The sequence below is a fragment of the Garra rufa genome, chromosome 9 (assembly GCF_049309525.1).
Source record: "Garra rufa chromosome 9, GarRuf1.0, whole genome shotgun sequence".
In the NCBI taxonomy this organism is placed as follows: Eukaryota; Metazoa; Chordata; class Actinopteri; order Cypriniformes; family Cyprinidae; genus Garra; species Garra rufa.
The window spans coordinates 22,761,058-22,778,409 of NC_133369.1; the positions used below are offsets into that span (position 1 = coordinate 22,761,058).

At 38.4% G+C, this 17,352-nt stretch overlaps 1 protein-coding gene across 1 annotated transcript in view; it reads left to right on the plus strand.

Moving 5' to 3' along the window:
- LOC141342851 (uncharacterized) overlaps positions 1–17,352 on the plus strand; it is a 168,452-nt gene that overhangs the window by 11,738 nt on the left and 139,362 nt on the right. Inside the window, exons 7-8 of the mRNA XM_073847416.1 lie at positions 281–397; positions 2,948–3,016. Coding sequence (XP_073703517.1) covers positions 281–397; positions 2,948–3,016 — 186 coding nt within the window. The remainder of the gene's footprint in view (positions 1–280; positions 398–2,947; positions 3,017–17,352) is intronic.

A 17,352-nucleotide genomic window follows, 5' to 3' on the forward strand; every position in this document is an offset into this window, starting at 1 on the left:
TCCCTTTTATCCTTTACTACTTCCCATTGTCCAATCTTACTTCTTTCATCTCATACTACTACCGATTATACTACCTTTTCTCTCCTCCTCTCTTTCTATACCACTTCCCCTCTTCTTAAAGAACTCCCTGTTGTCCTATCATACTACTTGTCATCCTATTCTACTTCCTAATTCCTCACATTCTTCTTCCTCTCATCCTATACCTTTTACCTGTTTTTGCTATTAACATATCTAGAGGAGAGGCTCTTTCAACTTTGTTTTTCATCATGTTTTTATGCAGGAGGGGCGTGTGTACCTTAAGAAGAGCGTGTCGTCATGGTTACCTAGCCTAAAGAAAGAGGAAGAGTCACTGGCGAGCACAGAGCAAGACATGGAGGAGGACGAAGATCAGAATGAGGTGTGTACACAGGTGTTTGTGTTCCAAAGGCAACAGAGAGATAAAGATAGGAGGCATCATGGCCTCTCCTTTGACCTCTTTCTGATGGCATGGAATGAAATGGTACTGCGCTTTAAAAAGTTTTTAGTTTGGGGATGATAAAGGAAGAAAGGAAACAAACTAGCTTATTTTATCTTTTCATTTTTCTGTCAACGCCAGGCCAAGGCTGTGGCAGTCTGCCGCTAGGCTGGCCCTGGGGCCACACACACACACACACACAGATTCCTCATCAAGTGACCATGCTTTGCCACTGACAGCCTTGTGACTCTTAAAAACATTGTTTTTTCCTTAAGGCTACGCGTTTCATGCTTTTTCGAAGACATATTTTCATTTCCGTGTGCCTAAATGAATTTTCGCAGTTCATCTGTTAAGTAGGGCTCTACACAGCTGAAGAAACCACAGAAAAACAAGCCTCACCTGAACTGACTCGTTGAGGGAATTTATAAAAGTTGTTTACTTTCCTGCTGGTTAAAATTTCAGGGAACTTGCTTGGCACTAGACATAAATTTGTCATATGTAGATGTAGCTTTGCGACATGTGGAAAATCTTGGCAGGTAGGAGAGTATGCGCCTGTTTGAAGCATGATGTAATCGGGTTCAGTGCTCTTTTTATAAAGCTGATTTAGAAACTATTTATTCAGAATAGAGATGAGAGATTGTGTTTGTGTGACAATACAAAAATGAGCGTGATAACGTCACAGACTGATTACAATTAACACGAGACGAAGTGGCCTTGATGGTATGATGATATATTGAATACGTAAATAGTGTGGAGTTATTGAAATGTCCATTGACCTTGAAATAAAATCTGAATTTTTTGATTCATTCAGTGGACCATTAGTCAAATGCAAATCTAAAGATGTTTTCCGTTTTCTTGCTATTAAACAATACACTCTTTGCCATTTTCTGTACTAAAATACTTCTCAAATACCTGTATTATTTGCGTTAATGTCATGAGGAAAATTATCTACCAAATTCAAGCAATGCTGTCAGTAAAAAATGAAATAAGGTTTATGGAAAGCATTTGTGGGATACCACTTTCAATACCTTCAACGCCAACTTTAATTCTTCTGTGCAAATGCAGTGTTTGAGGTCTAAAGAGTGCAGAACGTTCTTGTGTAACTTAGCATACAAACTATTTGTCAGTTTCATAATTTTATTCATAGACATGCTTCAGTAGACAGTATAAACAATATTCAGTAATAAACAATGTACACTAAAAGAAAAGAAATTAAGTTTTATTCAGCAAGGACACATTAAATAGATCAAAAGTGACAGTAAAGACGTTTTCTTGGGTACAAACAAAAGATTTATATTTCAGATGTAATGCTATTAATATTAAGCAACAAAACTGTTTTCAGTGATAATAGGAGATGTTTCTAGAGCATCAAATCAGCATATTGTAATTGTTTCTGAAGGATCATGTGACACTGAAGAATGGAGTAATGGCTGGTTAAAAAAATCAGCTTTGTTAATACAGGAATAAGTTAACTTTTTAAATATAAAGGCCCCCCGGGGTAAAAGGCGCCTTAGATGTTATTGTCTCTAAACCACTAGATGGCAGAAAAATGTGCCGTAGCACTTTCCAAAACATCCGCTTTTCAGGATACACGTGCAATTTTGGCTGATCCTTGATTTGATCATGGGAAGCAGCGCAAAGTCGATTCCATGCTTTGTTGATCTAATATTTGATGTTTTTAAAAATGTTGTAGATTTAAGTAGCAATTGAGAATTGAGAAAATTCTTGAATAGATCTTATGATGGTAAATATCATATATTATGCTGGGTGTCCATCTCATCTTAAAGATAATCACCATATTTAGAATGATCCCATCATATTTAAAAACATGCTATTAATCATATCATATAATAAAATATCATTTGTTGTTACTACTGTAAATCTATGATAAATTACTATGGGATCGCCTTTAATCAATGCTTTTCAAAATAAAACATATACTTTAAAATACAGAAACAAAATAATTTTAAAATGTAAATATTTGTAAGTAAATGTTTTATTTTAACATATTTTAATGACATTTATTGAACAAAAATGTATTCTTTTATTTATCAAGATAAGCAAAGTTATTGTTTTGAACAAGTATTAAAAATTATTAAAAGGCCCCCTTTGCCACCTCATACATTTATTTATAGATTTTTAAATATAATAAACGATTTGTATGATTTATTTAAACCTGTAAATCTGTTGCTCAATAAATGTTCAATACAAACGTATATAATTTTTCTGCAATCACACAATTTGGGCACAGTGAAAAGCACACTTTTGACAGTGTTTTACTTAAATGCAGCCTTAGTGAGCATAGTTTTGTATTGTTTCAATTTTTGTTTAGTGTATTTATTTTCTAATTCATTTTTGTAAATTAGCTGCTAAAAAGAAGCCTTTTTTAAAATAAGTTTTCATAATGTTCCTCATCAAATCACATGAAGTATTTTATTATCTTTGAGTAATTTACATTCCAGTTAAGATTTACTGTATTGTTTTTTGTTTTAGAGCAACATCCCGCCTTATGAATCCAGAATAACAACAGCCAAACTGCTGATCGAGGCCGAGGAGTATGAGGTAAGATGATGGTCTTAACACTTTTAAAGAGCACCAGAATGTGTCTGGGAAGTTTCAGCTCAAAATACCCCACAGATCATATATTATTTCATTTTGAAAATGCCTATTTTGAGTGAAAGCAGAAGCAGGCTGTTTTAGTGCATGTCCCTTTAAATGCAAATGAGCTGCTGCTCCCCGCCCCCTTTTCCAGAACAGGGCTGTGGCATTTCAGCTCGTATGTCAGATCTCTGTTAAAAAAAAACATCTGTTTGGTTTTGATTATCATATCTATCGTGTGAAAATCATGCGTTTTAAAGCCATATCAGTTTAAATTTTTGAGGAAATCTATTAGGAATTTTGCTTTTAAATGCTGTAGCTTAAAGATAAACACTGCGGATTATATGTGACCATGGACCACAAAACCAGTCATAAGGTTAAATTTTACAAAACTGAGATTTATACATCATATGAAAGCTCAATAAATAAGCTTTGTATTGATGTATGGTTTGTTAGGATAGTACAATATTTGGCTGAGATACATCTATTTGAAATCAGAAATCTGAGGGTGCAAAAAAATCTAAATACTGAGAAAATCACCTTTAAAGTTGTCCAAATTAGGTTCTTAACAATGCATATTACAAATCAAAAATTACATTTTGATATGTTTACAGTAGGAATTTTACAAAAAATCTTCATGGCACATGAACTTTACTTAATTTCTTAATGATTTTTGGCATAAAAGAAAAATCAAAAATTTTGACCCATGCAATGTATTTTTGGCTATTGCTACAAATATACCCCAGCGACTTAAGACTGGTTTTGTGGTCCAGGGTCACATATATGGCTCTCACATGTGGCATCTCTGCTAATACGACTGTGTCTGTCAACAACCGTGGGTTGGGCTTGTAAAGCGTGATGTCACACTTTACGGTTCTGTGATCAGTAAGCTCTGAGACACTGCTTATTTTTTATGGGGATTTAAAAAAAAAAGAAGCGATTTTTATTATTATAGGGTGGTTGTGTACACACACTGCCAACACACATTTGTGTTCAAACAACAATGTAAAAGTGATTTTTGCATAAAAGGTTGCCTTTAAGATTCACATTTAAGAACATTCTTGAATGCTCCTTAGCAAGGCAGAACTGAAGTGTACATTGAATGTTGAAGATGCGCGTAAAAGACAGTCAGTAATTCTTTGAGTTGTTGGTAATGTCGTCCTATACACAGATTCAGCTGATGAGCTGTTCTCAAACTACTGGGTATAAAATGATTTCATAATAGTGCAATGGATCCATTCTAGACTCAGTCTTTATTTATCCGATGTTAGCACAGTTTAATCCAAGACAATCCATTCTTGCTGTGCAAGCAAGTTTAAAGACTTATAGAATACATCTTGTACAAGTACACTAATATTAGCTATATGTCTAACAAACAGGCTTAAAGCTGTCAGTGTTGTGTGTAATGAGAAGGTTTAATGTGTGCTCTACTGCAGCTGCAGAGTAAACCATCACCCAGTGTGTTGTAATACTGTATAATCTTCAGCAGGACAATTATTTACTGCCCAAAGATGTCTGTTTCTGTGGCTGCCTTGGGACTGGTAATCTGAACAAATCAGTATTATTATTATTATTATTATTATTAAAGAAACACTTTTGAGAACAAATTTAGAATGTTCCTGTTTCAAAAGTTGAGGTGAATTGTATAGTCCTCCAATGTCAGTAGTTTTGTCTTTTCTATCAGTGTGAAGGTGTCCCACAGAGACAGTGTTCACACTTAATAAGGTTAAGACTATAGATTTGTTTCCCTTTAAACCCTTTTTTCCTTTTCTATCAGCGCTAAGGCATCCCTTGAATAATGCAGGATTGGTATTTTATTTGCACTTTACCATGACCTTTGCAGTTAAGTGTGAGTGTGCAATAGGACCCTTTTTGTGCAGAGAGCGTGATTGTCCTGACACCTGCCCCGCACTCGTAGAGAGGTATCGGAAAAAAAGTGAGAGAACAGAGAATTTAAATAATAGCGAAAAGGAAAAAGGAAGAATGACAGGGTCGAGAGACAGAATGAAATAAGGCAGGACCGGGATGAGATGCTGTAAAAGTCAAAGTCAGTTTGTGTGTGAGAGAGAGAATGATGAATTGACAGCTGTGAGGAGCACACTTTTCTTTAGTTCTTTTTCACACTTGCTTATGTTTGTTCGGCTCATCCTGAGGAGACAGTGAAGGACTGAGGGCTGCAGCCTGACTTTTAAAAAGCGTCTGCTCTCCCTTAGCCGAACACAAATAGAATCTCCTCTCAGCACGGGGGACGTATTAATATTAAAACCAGTCACCTGGCTGTCTGTCAGAATGATGCCAAAGGTTGCAGGGTCGGTTCTGCGACAGCGGGTGTTTAGACAGAAGCCGGGCCCCCCGGCAGCAAGGCCCTTTGATTGGACAGCTGGGAAAGGTGAGCACTTCTAAACAGAGAGAAAGGGAGAGGGAAAGAGAAGGATGGACTAATTTAGAAATCTAGAGGCAGTCAAAGCTTTTTTTTTAACATTCAGCTTTTTAAACATTCAGCATAGTAAATATCAAGACATGTTACATGAAGATAAATAAAAAAAATATTAAATTATTTAGAAAAATACAACCAAACAAAAAAACATCTTTGGATGCCAGAATTTCATTGTAAAAAAATACAGTGAAAATGTTTCAACTGCTACAGGCCTGGTATAGTGGTATCTGTACATTTTAAAACTTTAAATTAAATCTACAATTTTGACAGTATTTTACACTAAAATTGTATATTATATTTTTTTGCTTTACATGGTATGGTGAAATTTTTTTTCTGTAAAAATTACGAGCATTTTATTTACTAATTTCTCTTTTGTTTGATTGGAAATTGCTATATTTGTAGCTCAGTATGCGTTCAGACTTTGGTCACATAGAAATAATCTATGTTTTAACCTAAATCTCTTTTTCCCCAAAAATATTAAACTCCTTTTTTCCTTAAAAAATGAACAATTTAACAAAACATCATTATTTTTAATATTCTGACAAAGCATATTGTAGTAAAATGTTGCAGTAATTAGAAATAGTGAGGGTTTTCTCCCCACTGTAAATTAAAACCACAATTTTGACAGTATTTTACACTAAATTGCATATAATGCAATGTTAAACTATTCATAGTTTTAACTGTAAATGGTAAGGTATTTTGTTTCTGTAAAAATTGCAAGCATTTTTACAGTGCACAGTAATATTATAGTTATTAATATTTAGTGTATAATTAAAAACTGTGATTTATATAGTGATATTTCATTTAGTTATTTCTCTTTCATCTGTATTGGAAATTGCTATATTTGTAGCTCAGCCTGAGTTTAGACTCTGGTCACATAGAAATAATCTTGTGTGAGCCTTATATGTAAGTTTCCCCAAAAAATATTAAACATTTTTTTTCCTAAATCATGAACAATGTAACAATCATCATGGTTTTTAATATTCTGGCAAAGTATATTGAGGTAAAATGTTGCAATAATTTGAAATAGTGAGTTTTTTTTCCCGCTGTAATTTAAAATGTTGACAGTATTTTACACTAAAATTGCATATAATGCAATGTTAACCTATTCATAGTTTAACAAAAAAAAAATCTGTTCAAATTATAAACATTTTTACAGTGCACAATAATATTATGGTTATTTATATTTAGTGGATAGTAATTTAAAACTTCTCTTTTGTCTACATTGGAAATTGCTATATTTGTAGCTCAGTCTACGTTTAGACTTTGGTCACATTGAAAAAATCTTATGAGTGTTATATTTATTAACCTAAATCTCTTTTTCCCCCAAAACATATTAAATAATTTTGTATCCGAAATCATGAACAATGTAACAATCATCATTATTTTTAATATTCTGACAAAGTATATTGAGGTAAAATGTTGCAATAATTTAAAATAGTGTGTTTTTTTTCTCCACGGTTAATTAAAACCACAATTGCGACAGTATTTTACACTAAAATTGCATATAATGCAATGTTAATCTATTCATAGTTTTTCACTGTACATGGTAAGGTAACATTAATATTTTTCTGTTAAAAATTATACTTTTTACAGTGCATAATAACATCATGGTTATTTATATTTAGTATATAGTAATTTAAAACTGATTTATAGAATGATATTTTATTTATCAATTCTTTTTTCATCTGTATTGGATATTGCTATATTTGTAGCTCAGTCTGATGTTCAGGTTTTGGTGACATAGAAATAATCTTGTTTGAGAGTATTATGTATTAACCTTAATCTCTTTTTTTTCCCTAAAACATGAACAATTTAACAAAATTATCATTATTTTTAATATTCTGACAAAGTATATTTGAAGTCAAATGTTGCAATACTTTGAAATAATGAGGGTTCTATTTCATGTTTCCTTTGAAGGAAGGTAGGATGTAAGTCTCTGTGCTTATTATAGGGGTAGAATGTTTGCTTCCTTTATAGATTATATATAGAATATGAGTGTGTCCTTGTGCCATAATGTCCTGCATGAACACATTCAATATTAGTTTTGTTGACTATGTGTGTAACTGTCAGACAGTGGCAATTCAAAATGAGTTTTGAGGACTCAGGAGAGTGTGCGTGTGTGTATGTGTGTGTGCGTGTTTGTGTGTCGTGGCAGCGCATGCTGCATGAGCTAACTCAATATTAGCAAGGCCTTTTCCTGCTCCACTCCAGCTGGGTCAAAGCCTGACACACTCTGTGACAGCACAAGATTGATGTCTTGCTTCACCAGTGGGCTGAACAGAGGGAGGAGAGGCACAGGCAGTAAGACGAGTGGGAGGAATGGATAGAGCAGAAAGAGATATAGTTAAATGAAATGCAGTAGTTGGGAGGAGAAGGAAGTCTTGCCCTTTAAAAGTGACGAAGGTACTGTTTAATGTCAGTAGCGGAGGACTTAATTATCTCTAAAGAGGGAGATATTTAAAAGAAACTCGAACCCTAGGGACCAACGCACAAGGTTATACACACACCTAGACCCCTGTGCTAATTAGCCTTTTGGAGCTAATAGCCACACACCAGTGCACTACTTCAAATAAAACTGGAAATTCTATGAACACGGGATAGCAACTCTATCCTGAACTAGATGCTTAAGTCACACTTAAACGTATTAATGTCATTGCATTACATAACAAAATATTAAACCTCGTTTTGTTGGATTGGTTTTGGTTGTACCTAAATTGGTTAAAGCTAATTCATCACAAAGGCTAAGAAAGATTCTCACATCAGATTTCATTTAGTTTTATTCAGTAAATTAATGGAACAGATTGATCCAAATTGTTACCCTGGAAATCCAGAGGTCTCGCGAGAGCACAATTTGAATTGTCTCTGCAAGACACTCTGGCATCGAGCAATGATGCAGGTTACTGCAATACGTAAGCAATTGTGGGAACCAATCAAATCAGTGTATCTGATGTAGGCGGGCCAGAGGCGAGCTAAGCTGATGATGACAGCACTGCGACGTCCGAATCATATAGTAAACTTTGAAAGATCGCTGTCGCTACAGATGAACAACAAGTTGCTTGAAACGGCTTTGGCCGCTACAATGAACGAGTTAGACTTGGCTTTCCATATAAAAGAGGAACAGAAAACCGAAAACTCGAATCGTTCCTTTGCAAGAAGGACGTTTTTGCTGTTTTGCCGACTGGATACGGCAAGAGTTTAATCTATCAGTTCACGAGTTCACGCTTACATATAATTAGCCGGAGAATAGTAGTGCATGTTTGGCGTGCTGTCCGGTGAAGGGCTCCGAGCTCGGGAGTGGCCCGAACCCAGAGTACGTTACCCCCCAATAGGAGTAGCGAGAACTCGGAGTGATGAGATGGGGTGGTGGAGGTTTACTGATAAACCATCGAGTGAATTGAGGTGAGTCAGCTGTATTTAAACCTATGGCGCTGATTGACTTGTGATGTTTACTCTAAGCATCTGACGCGCTTTTCCCGAACTTTGTTAATGAAACGTCATTTAGCTCTGCTGGTAGCTAAGCGTGTATTGTTGTGATTGGTCGTGGCGTTATCCAATTGCGTGCAGTTAGAGTTTCAAATGCATGCTTGGTGCCGCCCCTCGAGTTAGGCAGTTTTCATTGCTCGATCCCAGACCCTTAATCTTAATAGATTAGGGTCTGGATTTTTCCAGGCTACCAAATTGTGGCTTTTGTGACCAAATACTTTGTGTGGAGCATATTCGTAAGTATGAGTTTACTTAAAGGGATAGTTCATCCAAAAATAAAAAATTTGTCACTAATTACTTAACCTAATGTTGTTTCGATGCTTGAACATATAGTTTGTTTGAGCCAAATGTTTTCAATGAATCAATTCTTCTAGTCTGAATGATTCATTCATGAATTTATTTGTTTGTTTTTTGAAATAAATATTATTTATAAAAATATTAATAACATATTATATTGATCAAAAGTGACAATGACATTTATAATGTTACAAAAGATTTCAATTTCAAAATATAGCTGCAAGCAGCGATTGCGGGCCCAAGCCATCAGCGCAAAAGCCACCCCGGTGGCATCAGGAAATGCCCAGCAGGCACATGCATTTACAGTAACCTTCTGACAGTTTAGATTCAAGGGTTACAGCAATGAATGGTTTACACTTTAAAATCAAGAGTGTGAAACACACACACACACACACACACACACACACACACTAGAGGATGGATACCCGAGCCGAGCCCGACGGTACCCGACGGAACCCGACGGGCCGGGCCGGGTTCGGACAGATATTTAGAAAGGATGCTCGGGTTCGGGTCGGGCTCGGTTACATCAACGCGATAGTGCGCCTGTGTTATAACAGCGCTTTTTGCCCCGTGTGCACTGATGCGCTCATCTGTTGACATTTCCGAACGCCTTCCTACAGTTGCTTAATAAAAGCGGGCTTTCCACACAAAAAACTGCACGTGTCATTAGTATGAGAAAAAAAAAAGATTTTAACTGTGTCGGGCTGGGATCGGGCTCGGACATAAATATCTTAATGCCTGTCGGGTTCGGGTCGGGCTCGGTTACTGCTCTGTCGGACGCGGGCCGGGCTCGGACAGAAAAATGCGGCCCGATCCGCACTCTAACACACACACACACACACACACACACACACACACACACACACACACACACACACACATATGTTGGGTTTACATGTTTTATGGGGACATTCCATAGGCGTAATGGTTTTTATACTGTACAAACCGTACTTTCTATCGCCCTACACCTACCCTACACCTAAACCTAGCCCTCACAGGAGATTGTGCACACTTTTACTTACTCAAAAAAACTCATTGTGCATGATTTATAAGCCTGTTTCCTCATGGGGACCTGAGAAATGTCCCCACAAGGTCAAAATCTACTGGTATTCCTATCCTTGTGGGGACATTTGGTCCCCACAACGTGATGAATACCAGGTACACACACACACACACACACACACACACAGAGAGACAGACAGAAAAATAGAGAACAATATATGAAACTTTCATTTGTTAACATTAACTATTAGATAACAAACAATAATTATGTAGCATTTATTAATGTTAATTAATATTAAGTTAAAAATTGATTAATACATTATTAAAATTTAGAGTTGCGTCTTAAAATTAGTTTATGTACTGTGAATTACCGTGAACATGAATTTTTTTTAAGTAATATTAAAAAAAAGGGACTTAAAAAAATCTTTTTTTGTTATTTTTAATAAACTGCTGTTAAATTGTGTAAGTTTCATGATTCCAATTAATTAGAAATGCTTTTTGACTCTTTTTTTTTTTTTTTCATTTAACCAGAGTCTAGAAATTTAATCCACGGGATCCAGAATAATTAAAATTGGTAAAAAAGTGAGTACATTATCTTTAAATTTTTATTCTGAAAGTGAACTACTCCTTTAATACAGGACACAATGGAGTTCATGTAACATCTCTTGTGGGGTTTGAACCTAAAATCTTTTGGTTTGGTTTGGTTTGCTATGCCATGCTACTCTGTGATGTGATTTGTACTTGTCAGAATTTTTTACTCTAGGGGTTTCACTGATGTCAGGACACCTTTATACAGGATTAACATTGTGTCAGCTATAGATGTGGCTTCTATAGTGATTTTAGAGTAAAGCAGCATATGACAGTCTCTTAGAGACTAAGCTGGCTTTAAGGCTTTAACACATTTCCACATCTTCACTGGGTACAAATAATGTTCTCTCTTTTTTTCCCCCATCTCTTTCTCATTCCGGTCTTTTGTTGTGTGCGTGTCGGAGCTCAGCGAGAAGAGTCATCAGTAATCCAGACCAGCTCTGATAAGAATGATAATTTGGGAAGATACTCTCTTCCCTCGCGTCAGTCTCAGGAGGCTGAAGAAGAGGACTGAGTACTATTTTTAGAAGCAAGGAAGCCGAGTGTGTGTGTGTGTGTGTGTGTGTGTGTGTGTGTGTGTGTGTGTGTGTGTGTGTGTTAAGGCTGAGGTCATCTTTGGTGTTCACTTTTGGTTTCTTAGAGTGTTAAATGGTGTTGTCGAGTCTTCATTTATTGAGGATATGTTTTTTTTTCCCTTGTCTAAATTCCTATTTCACCAGTGAGAGATGAGTCTGATTGTTTGCAGCTCCTTGCAAACTGCTGATGCGATTGCTGCCGTGAACTAATAAGGTTGCGTAATAGAATTGCATCTGCGCCACTTGATTACAGACAGATTTTGATTTAGGTCTCAGAGATGATATCAAAACATGTTTGTTTGAGCATCTCGACCAGCTCGATACAGAAACATTGGCTTAACCATGACATCATTTTGAGAAGGAATTGTTGTTTTTGCTGACCAATGGCAGGTTAAGTTTTGAAAACCTGTTTGAAATTGTCAATATTTTAGCATTAAGTACTGCTAGAGATGCAGAAATTACACAAATTTAAAATCTCTGTAAATCAGATTTTCAAGTTAAAATGACCTGGTAAATGTCTCCCAGTATTCACAATAAATTTGACTTTTTGTCAAGAAAAATGTACAAAAAAATATGCATGTATGCGTGATTTTTTTTTTTTTTACATTTAGATTACACTAATGCCCACCATCTAACCCTCACTTAAAGTTAATTTTTAAATACACTAAAAATTAAGTAACATTTAATAAAATAGCTAATCTCCAAATAATATATAATATATTGAGTTTATATTTTCCAGAATAGAAATTATAATTTAATAGAAAAGAAATGAATATAGCTGCAAGCAGCGATTACCAGGGTTGAAAAAAGACCAACAAAATCAATGATTTCAAAAAGCATTTTTGGAAAATACAGGTAATTTGCCATAGAAATATTATGTTTTTTTTTAACATTTATGACCTGATCTCTCTAAAACTTTGCATGCTTTTTTAGAATCATCTGTCGCATGAGTTCACCAGGTTTTGTGAAGTTTTGAGTTTTCATTTAGGCTTTATAGGCTTCTGGGTATATTTGAACAGGCCCCTTTTCTAAACGACCCCATTATTAGATTAGATTAGATTAGATTAGATTCAACTTTATTGTCATTACACATGTACAAGTACAAGGCATCGAAATGCAGTTTAGGTCTAACCAGGAGTGCAATAAGCAGCAAGTGCAGGATATAGGTATAATTTATAAGTTATAAGTGCACTAATGGGAGATATGTACAGGGAGAAACTATGGAAATTATTTACAGATGAAAGTATTGTGGACATAATTTACAGGCGCTATTAACAAGTAGAATGTACAAATAGAGGAGCATAGTATGCAGGTTGTTGTTAACTATAATCAGGAATTGCAGATTGATACGAACATAATATACAGGTAGCTGATTACTAAAGCAGGAATTAACAAATAATAATTTACAAATGTATAGATGCATATCAAAAATTTACAAAATGTATATGTGCAATGGAAATGTGCATTTACAAATGGATATGTACAGTGTAGTGCAACAGATTAAGTAGTGCAATGGTAATGGGGAGACTGTAGGGGTGTGTGGGGTGGGGGGGGGGCAAAGGTGTCAGTGGGGGGCAGAGTACAATAAGGAGACAGCTCTGGGAAAGAAGCTGTTCCTCAGTCTGCTGGTTCTAGTCTTTGGGCATCTGAAGCGCCTGCCGGAAGGCAGGAGAGAAAACAGTTTGTGGGCGGGGTGAGAGGAATCCTTAAGAATACTGCGTGCTCGACGCGAACAGTGTTTCTTCTGAATGTCCTCAATGGATGGGAGTGGAGTCTCTATGATGCGTTGGGCAGTTTTCACCACCCGTTGCAGTGCCTTACGCTCCACAACAGAGCAGCTTCCGTACCAGACTGTGACACAGTTCGTAAGGATGCTTTCTATCGTGCAGCAATAGAAGTTCACCAGGATGGCTGAGGACAGCTGGTTCTTCTTAAGTGTTCTCAAGAAGAACAGGCGCTGGTGAGCCTTCTTGACCAGGCTGGAGGTGTTGGTAGTCCAAGGATAGGTCCTCTGAAATGTAGGTCCCCAGGAACTTAAAGGATGAAACAGACTCAACAGTCATCCCATTGATGTGGATGGGATCATGTGAGCCTCTTCTTCCCTTCCTGAAGTCCACAATGAGCTCCTTGGTCTTGGTGGTGTTAAGGAGCAGATTATTGTCTGTGCACCACGTGGCCAGGTGCTGAATCTCCTCCCTGTAGGCAGTCTCATCGTTGTTGCTGATGAGACCGATCACCGTAGTGTCGTCTGCAAACTTGATGATGGTGTTAGATCCATACACAGGCCTGCAGTCGTGGGTGAAGAGGGAGTAGAGAAATGGGCTCAGCACACAGCCCTGTGGTACACCAGTGTTCAGTGTGACGGTAGTGGAACAGATGTGACCTGATCTAACATGCTGAGGTCTGTCAGTCAGAAAATCCATAACCCAGTTGCAAAGTGAGGTGTTAACGTCCAGGTCTCTAAGTTTAGTGATTAACTTAGATGGTCTGACAGTGTTGAATGCTGAGCTGAAATCAACAAACAGCATTCGTGCATAAGTGTTTGTATTGTCCAGGTATGTGAGTACAGAGTGCAGCGCTATGGAGACTGCATCATCTGTGCTCCTATTGCCATGGTAGGCAAACTGGTGTGGGTCCAGTGTGGATTGGAGGGAGCCCTTGAGGTGTGAGAGGACCAGCCGCTCGAAGCACTTCATAATGATGGGTGTGAGTGCTACAGGGCGGTAGTCGTTCAGGCATGTTGGGTTGGAGTGTTTCGGCACTGGCACAATGGAGGTGGATTTAAGACATGCTGGTACAGCTGCTTGGGCAAGGGACGTGTTAAAAATGTCTGAATACCCCAGCGAGTTGCTCTGCACATGCCCACAGTACGCGGCCAGGGATACCGTCTGGTCCAGCAGCCTTGCGCGTGTTGATCTGACTGCGGTGTAGACGTCTGAAGAGGCAAGTGTGATGGGTGAGTGGTCGATTGAGGGAGTGATTTTGGTGCCAGTGTCTATATTGTCTCTCTCAAAGCAAGCATAAAAGTCATTAAGCTCGTTCAGGAAGAAGACATCGGTGGCTGTGGGGGTGGAGTGGCTGGGTTTGTAGTCGCTGCTGGCCTGAATGCCCTGCCACATGCGTCGAGGGTCAGAATTAGAAAAGTGCTCCTCTAGCTTAAGTTTGTAGCAGTGCTTGGCCTTTTTGATGCCCCTCTTCAGATTTGCCCTGGAAGTGCTGTAGGCCTGTGCATCACCTGATCTAAAGGCAGTGTTGCGTGCTTTCAGCAGGAGACGCACTTCCTTGTTCATCCATGCTTTCTGATTTGGGTATGTGGTGATCTGTTTCTGGGTTGTAACACTGTCTATGGTATAGTATTAATGTAATCCAGGACAGAGGAAGTGTAGCTGTCAATGTCTGTGTGAGAGCCACAGGTAGCCTGAGAAGCAAACATACTCCAGTCTGTGTGTAGAAACCTGTCCTGGAGTGTGAAGTCTACCCCCGCTGGCCACACTTTGATGGTCTTCACTGATGGCTTCACACGGTTGATGAGGGGTGAGTATTTGGGGGTGAGGAACAAAGAAAGGTGGTCTGATTGTCCCAAGTGGGGGAGGGGGGTCACGGTATAAGCTTCAGCCATGTTTGTGTATACATGGTCTAAAGTTTTATTTCCTCTGGTGTGGCAGAAAACGTTTTGATGAAATTTGGGGAGTACTGTCTTTAAGTTTGAGTGATTAAAATCCCCCGCAACAATAAATGTAGCCTCCGGGTGAGCAGTTTGTTGTTTGCTGATGGCCGCATGAAGTTCATTCATAGCAAGCTTGGCATCAGCATCTGGAGGAATGTAAGCAGCTGTTATTATGGTGGAGGTGAACTCCCGCGGCAGATAAAACGGTCTACACTTAACCATGAGAAACTCTAGGTTAGCTGAGCAGTGTCTCCCAATAGTAACAGAGTTCGTGCACCAAGCTTTGTTAACATAAATGCACAATCCTCCGCCTCTGGTCTTACCGGAGTAATCCGCCGTTCTGTCTGCCTGGAATGTGTGAAGCTCAGCTAGAGCAATAGCACTGTCCGATACATCGCTGTTTAGCCATGTTTCAGTGAAGATCATGACATTGCAGTTCAAAAGTCTCTTGCTGTGTTTGATGCAGAGTCGAATCTCGTCCATTTTGTTCACTAGTGACCGTACATTAGCGAGGAAAATGCTGGGTAAAGAGAGCCGGTGTGGTGTTAGCTTTAGCTTAGCTCTAAGTCCTCCACGCTTCCCCCGTCTTTGTTTACGGTCGCGTCGCCGCCTTCGAGCACTTCCGCCCAGCCGGGTTGAATGCGCAGCCGTAGGTGTTCTGGTGATCTCAGGGACGAGTCGAAGATTACTGATAAAACTGTCGGGAATGTACAAACTAGGGATGCACCGATACCAATCGGTCGATAAAGCTTGCGCGTTTTGTCAGTAAAGCCGGTTCTGTAATCAGCGGTAAATGCCATCAGGTGAGTGATTTCACGTTGAGCCGTATATACTACACACAGCCGTTGTTTACCGACGAGCTGCGCATAGCAATGTTCATTATCAGTGTGAATGTGCGCAGCTCGTCTGTAAACAACGGCTGTGTGTAGTATATACGGCTCAATGTGAAATCACTCACCTGATGGCATTTACCGCTGATTACAGAACCGGCTTTACTGACAAAACGCGCAAGTTATCGACCGATACATATCGTGCATCCCTAGTACAAACCAATATCCAAAAGCTCCTGTCGGGTGTACGATGTAAAGGCACGACTGTTCTGTACGAACAGACCCGAGATGAGCAGGTAAAATACTGCAAATTTGCAGAAACTGGAGAGACACTGAGCCTCGTGATGTGTACGCGCCGCCATCTTGGTCGTAATTATAGCTTCCCAAAGGGTAATTTTCAACATTTTTTAATAATTATTGACCTAGGGAGTCCAGAGAATTGTACTGCAGTGATTTATTTTTTTCCAGAACCTAGCACTAATTCGCAAAAGTAGGTTTTTCACATCTTCTCAATGATTTACCTAATGGTTTGATTGACAGCAGTGTTTCTAGAGGTTCTTTGTTCGGAACAAAGAGGTCTATCATATGATATGAATATCATGCGTATCTGTGAAAAAACGCACAATATACAATTGTTTACGCCCTTCTTTTAAATTTCTCACAGACCTTCAGGGCTGTGAGTCAAACAGGCCCACAGAGTTTTGTTCAGATTGGCCTCCGTTAACCTTGTCTAATAGGTGCTAAAAGTTCATCGGCCATGTTTTTTTTGAGATACGCAAATGTCCTTATAGATGCTCGTGGCACTTTGGACCAAAAATGTGCATACCAATTTTATTGCCGATGAGACAAGCGTTTTAATGGCTGATTAATGATTTATTGGCTGCCCCTTTCTAACGTTTTGCCATCTCTTTGCAGCAGTGAGTCAAAAGTTAAACATTTTTTTGATAATTATTAATATTCACTTTACAGAGAATCTACCTGCACCTTTGATCGCTGTAGCTCCCCCTTCAGGCCGATTGGGGTGAGCCTTGATGACATTGTAGACGCCAAAGCCACTAGAAGGCAAGCCTGCAACCATTAGATGAAGAAGTGTAACGGCTAAAGTTTCCAGTCTGGCAATCATAGGCTGTATCCGAAATCGCCCCCTAAACCCTCAAATAGTGCACTATTTTAGGGGACAGCCATTTTAAGCGGTGTTCGAAACCATAGTGGACGTTTCCGAGTGCACTCATTCAATCCCACAATGCACCGCAAAAACGAGTGTACAATCGATGTACACTTAACGGCTAGAAATAACCCATAATGCACTGTGAGAGTCGCACCGCGCGCAGATTGAATTCCCGTGTCTTGCCAAAAGATGGCGCCCACAGCTGAATCATCCATCCGTTCATTTTACAACCCACTCGTCCACGCCGAAA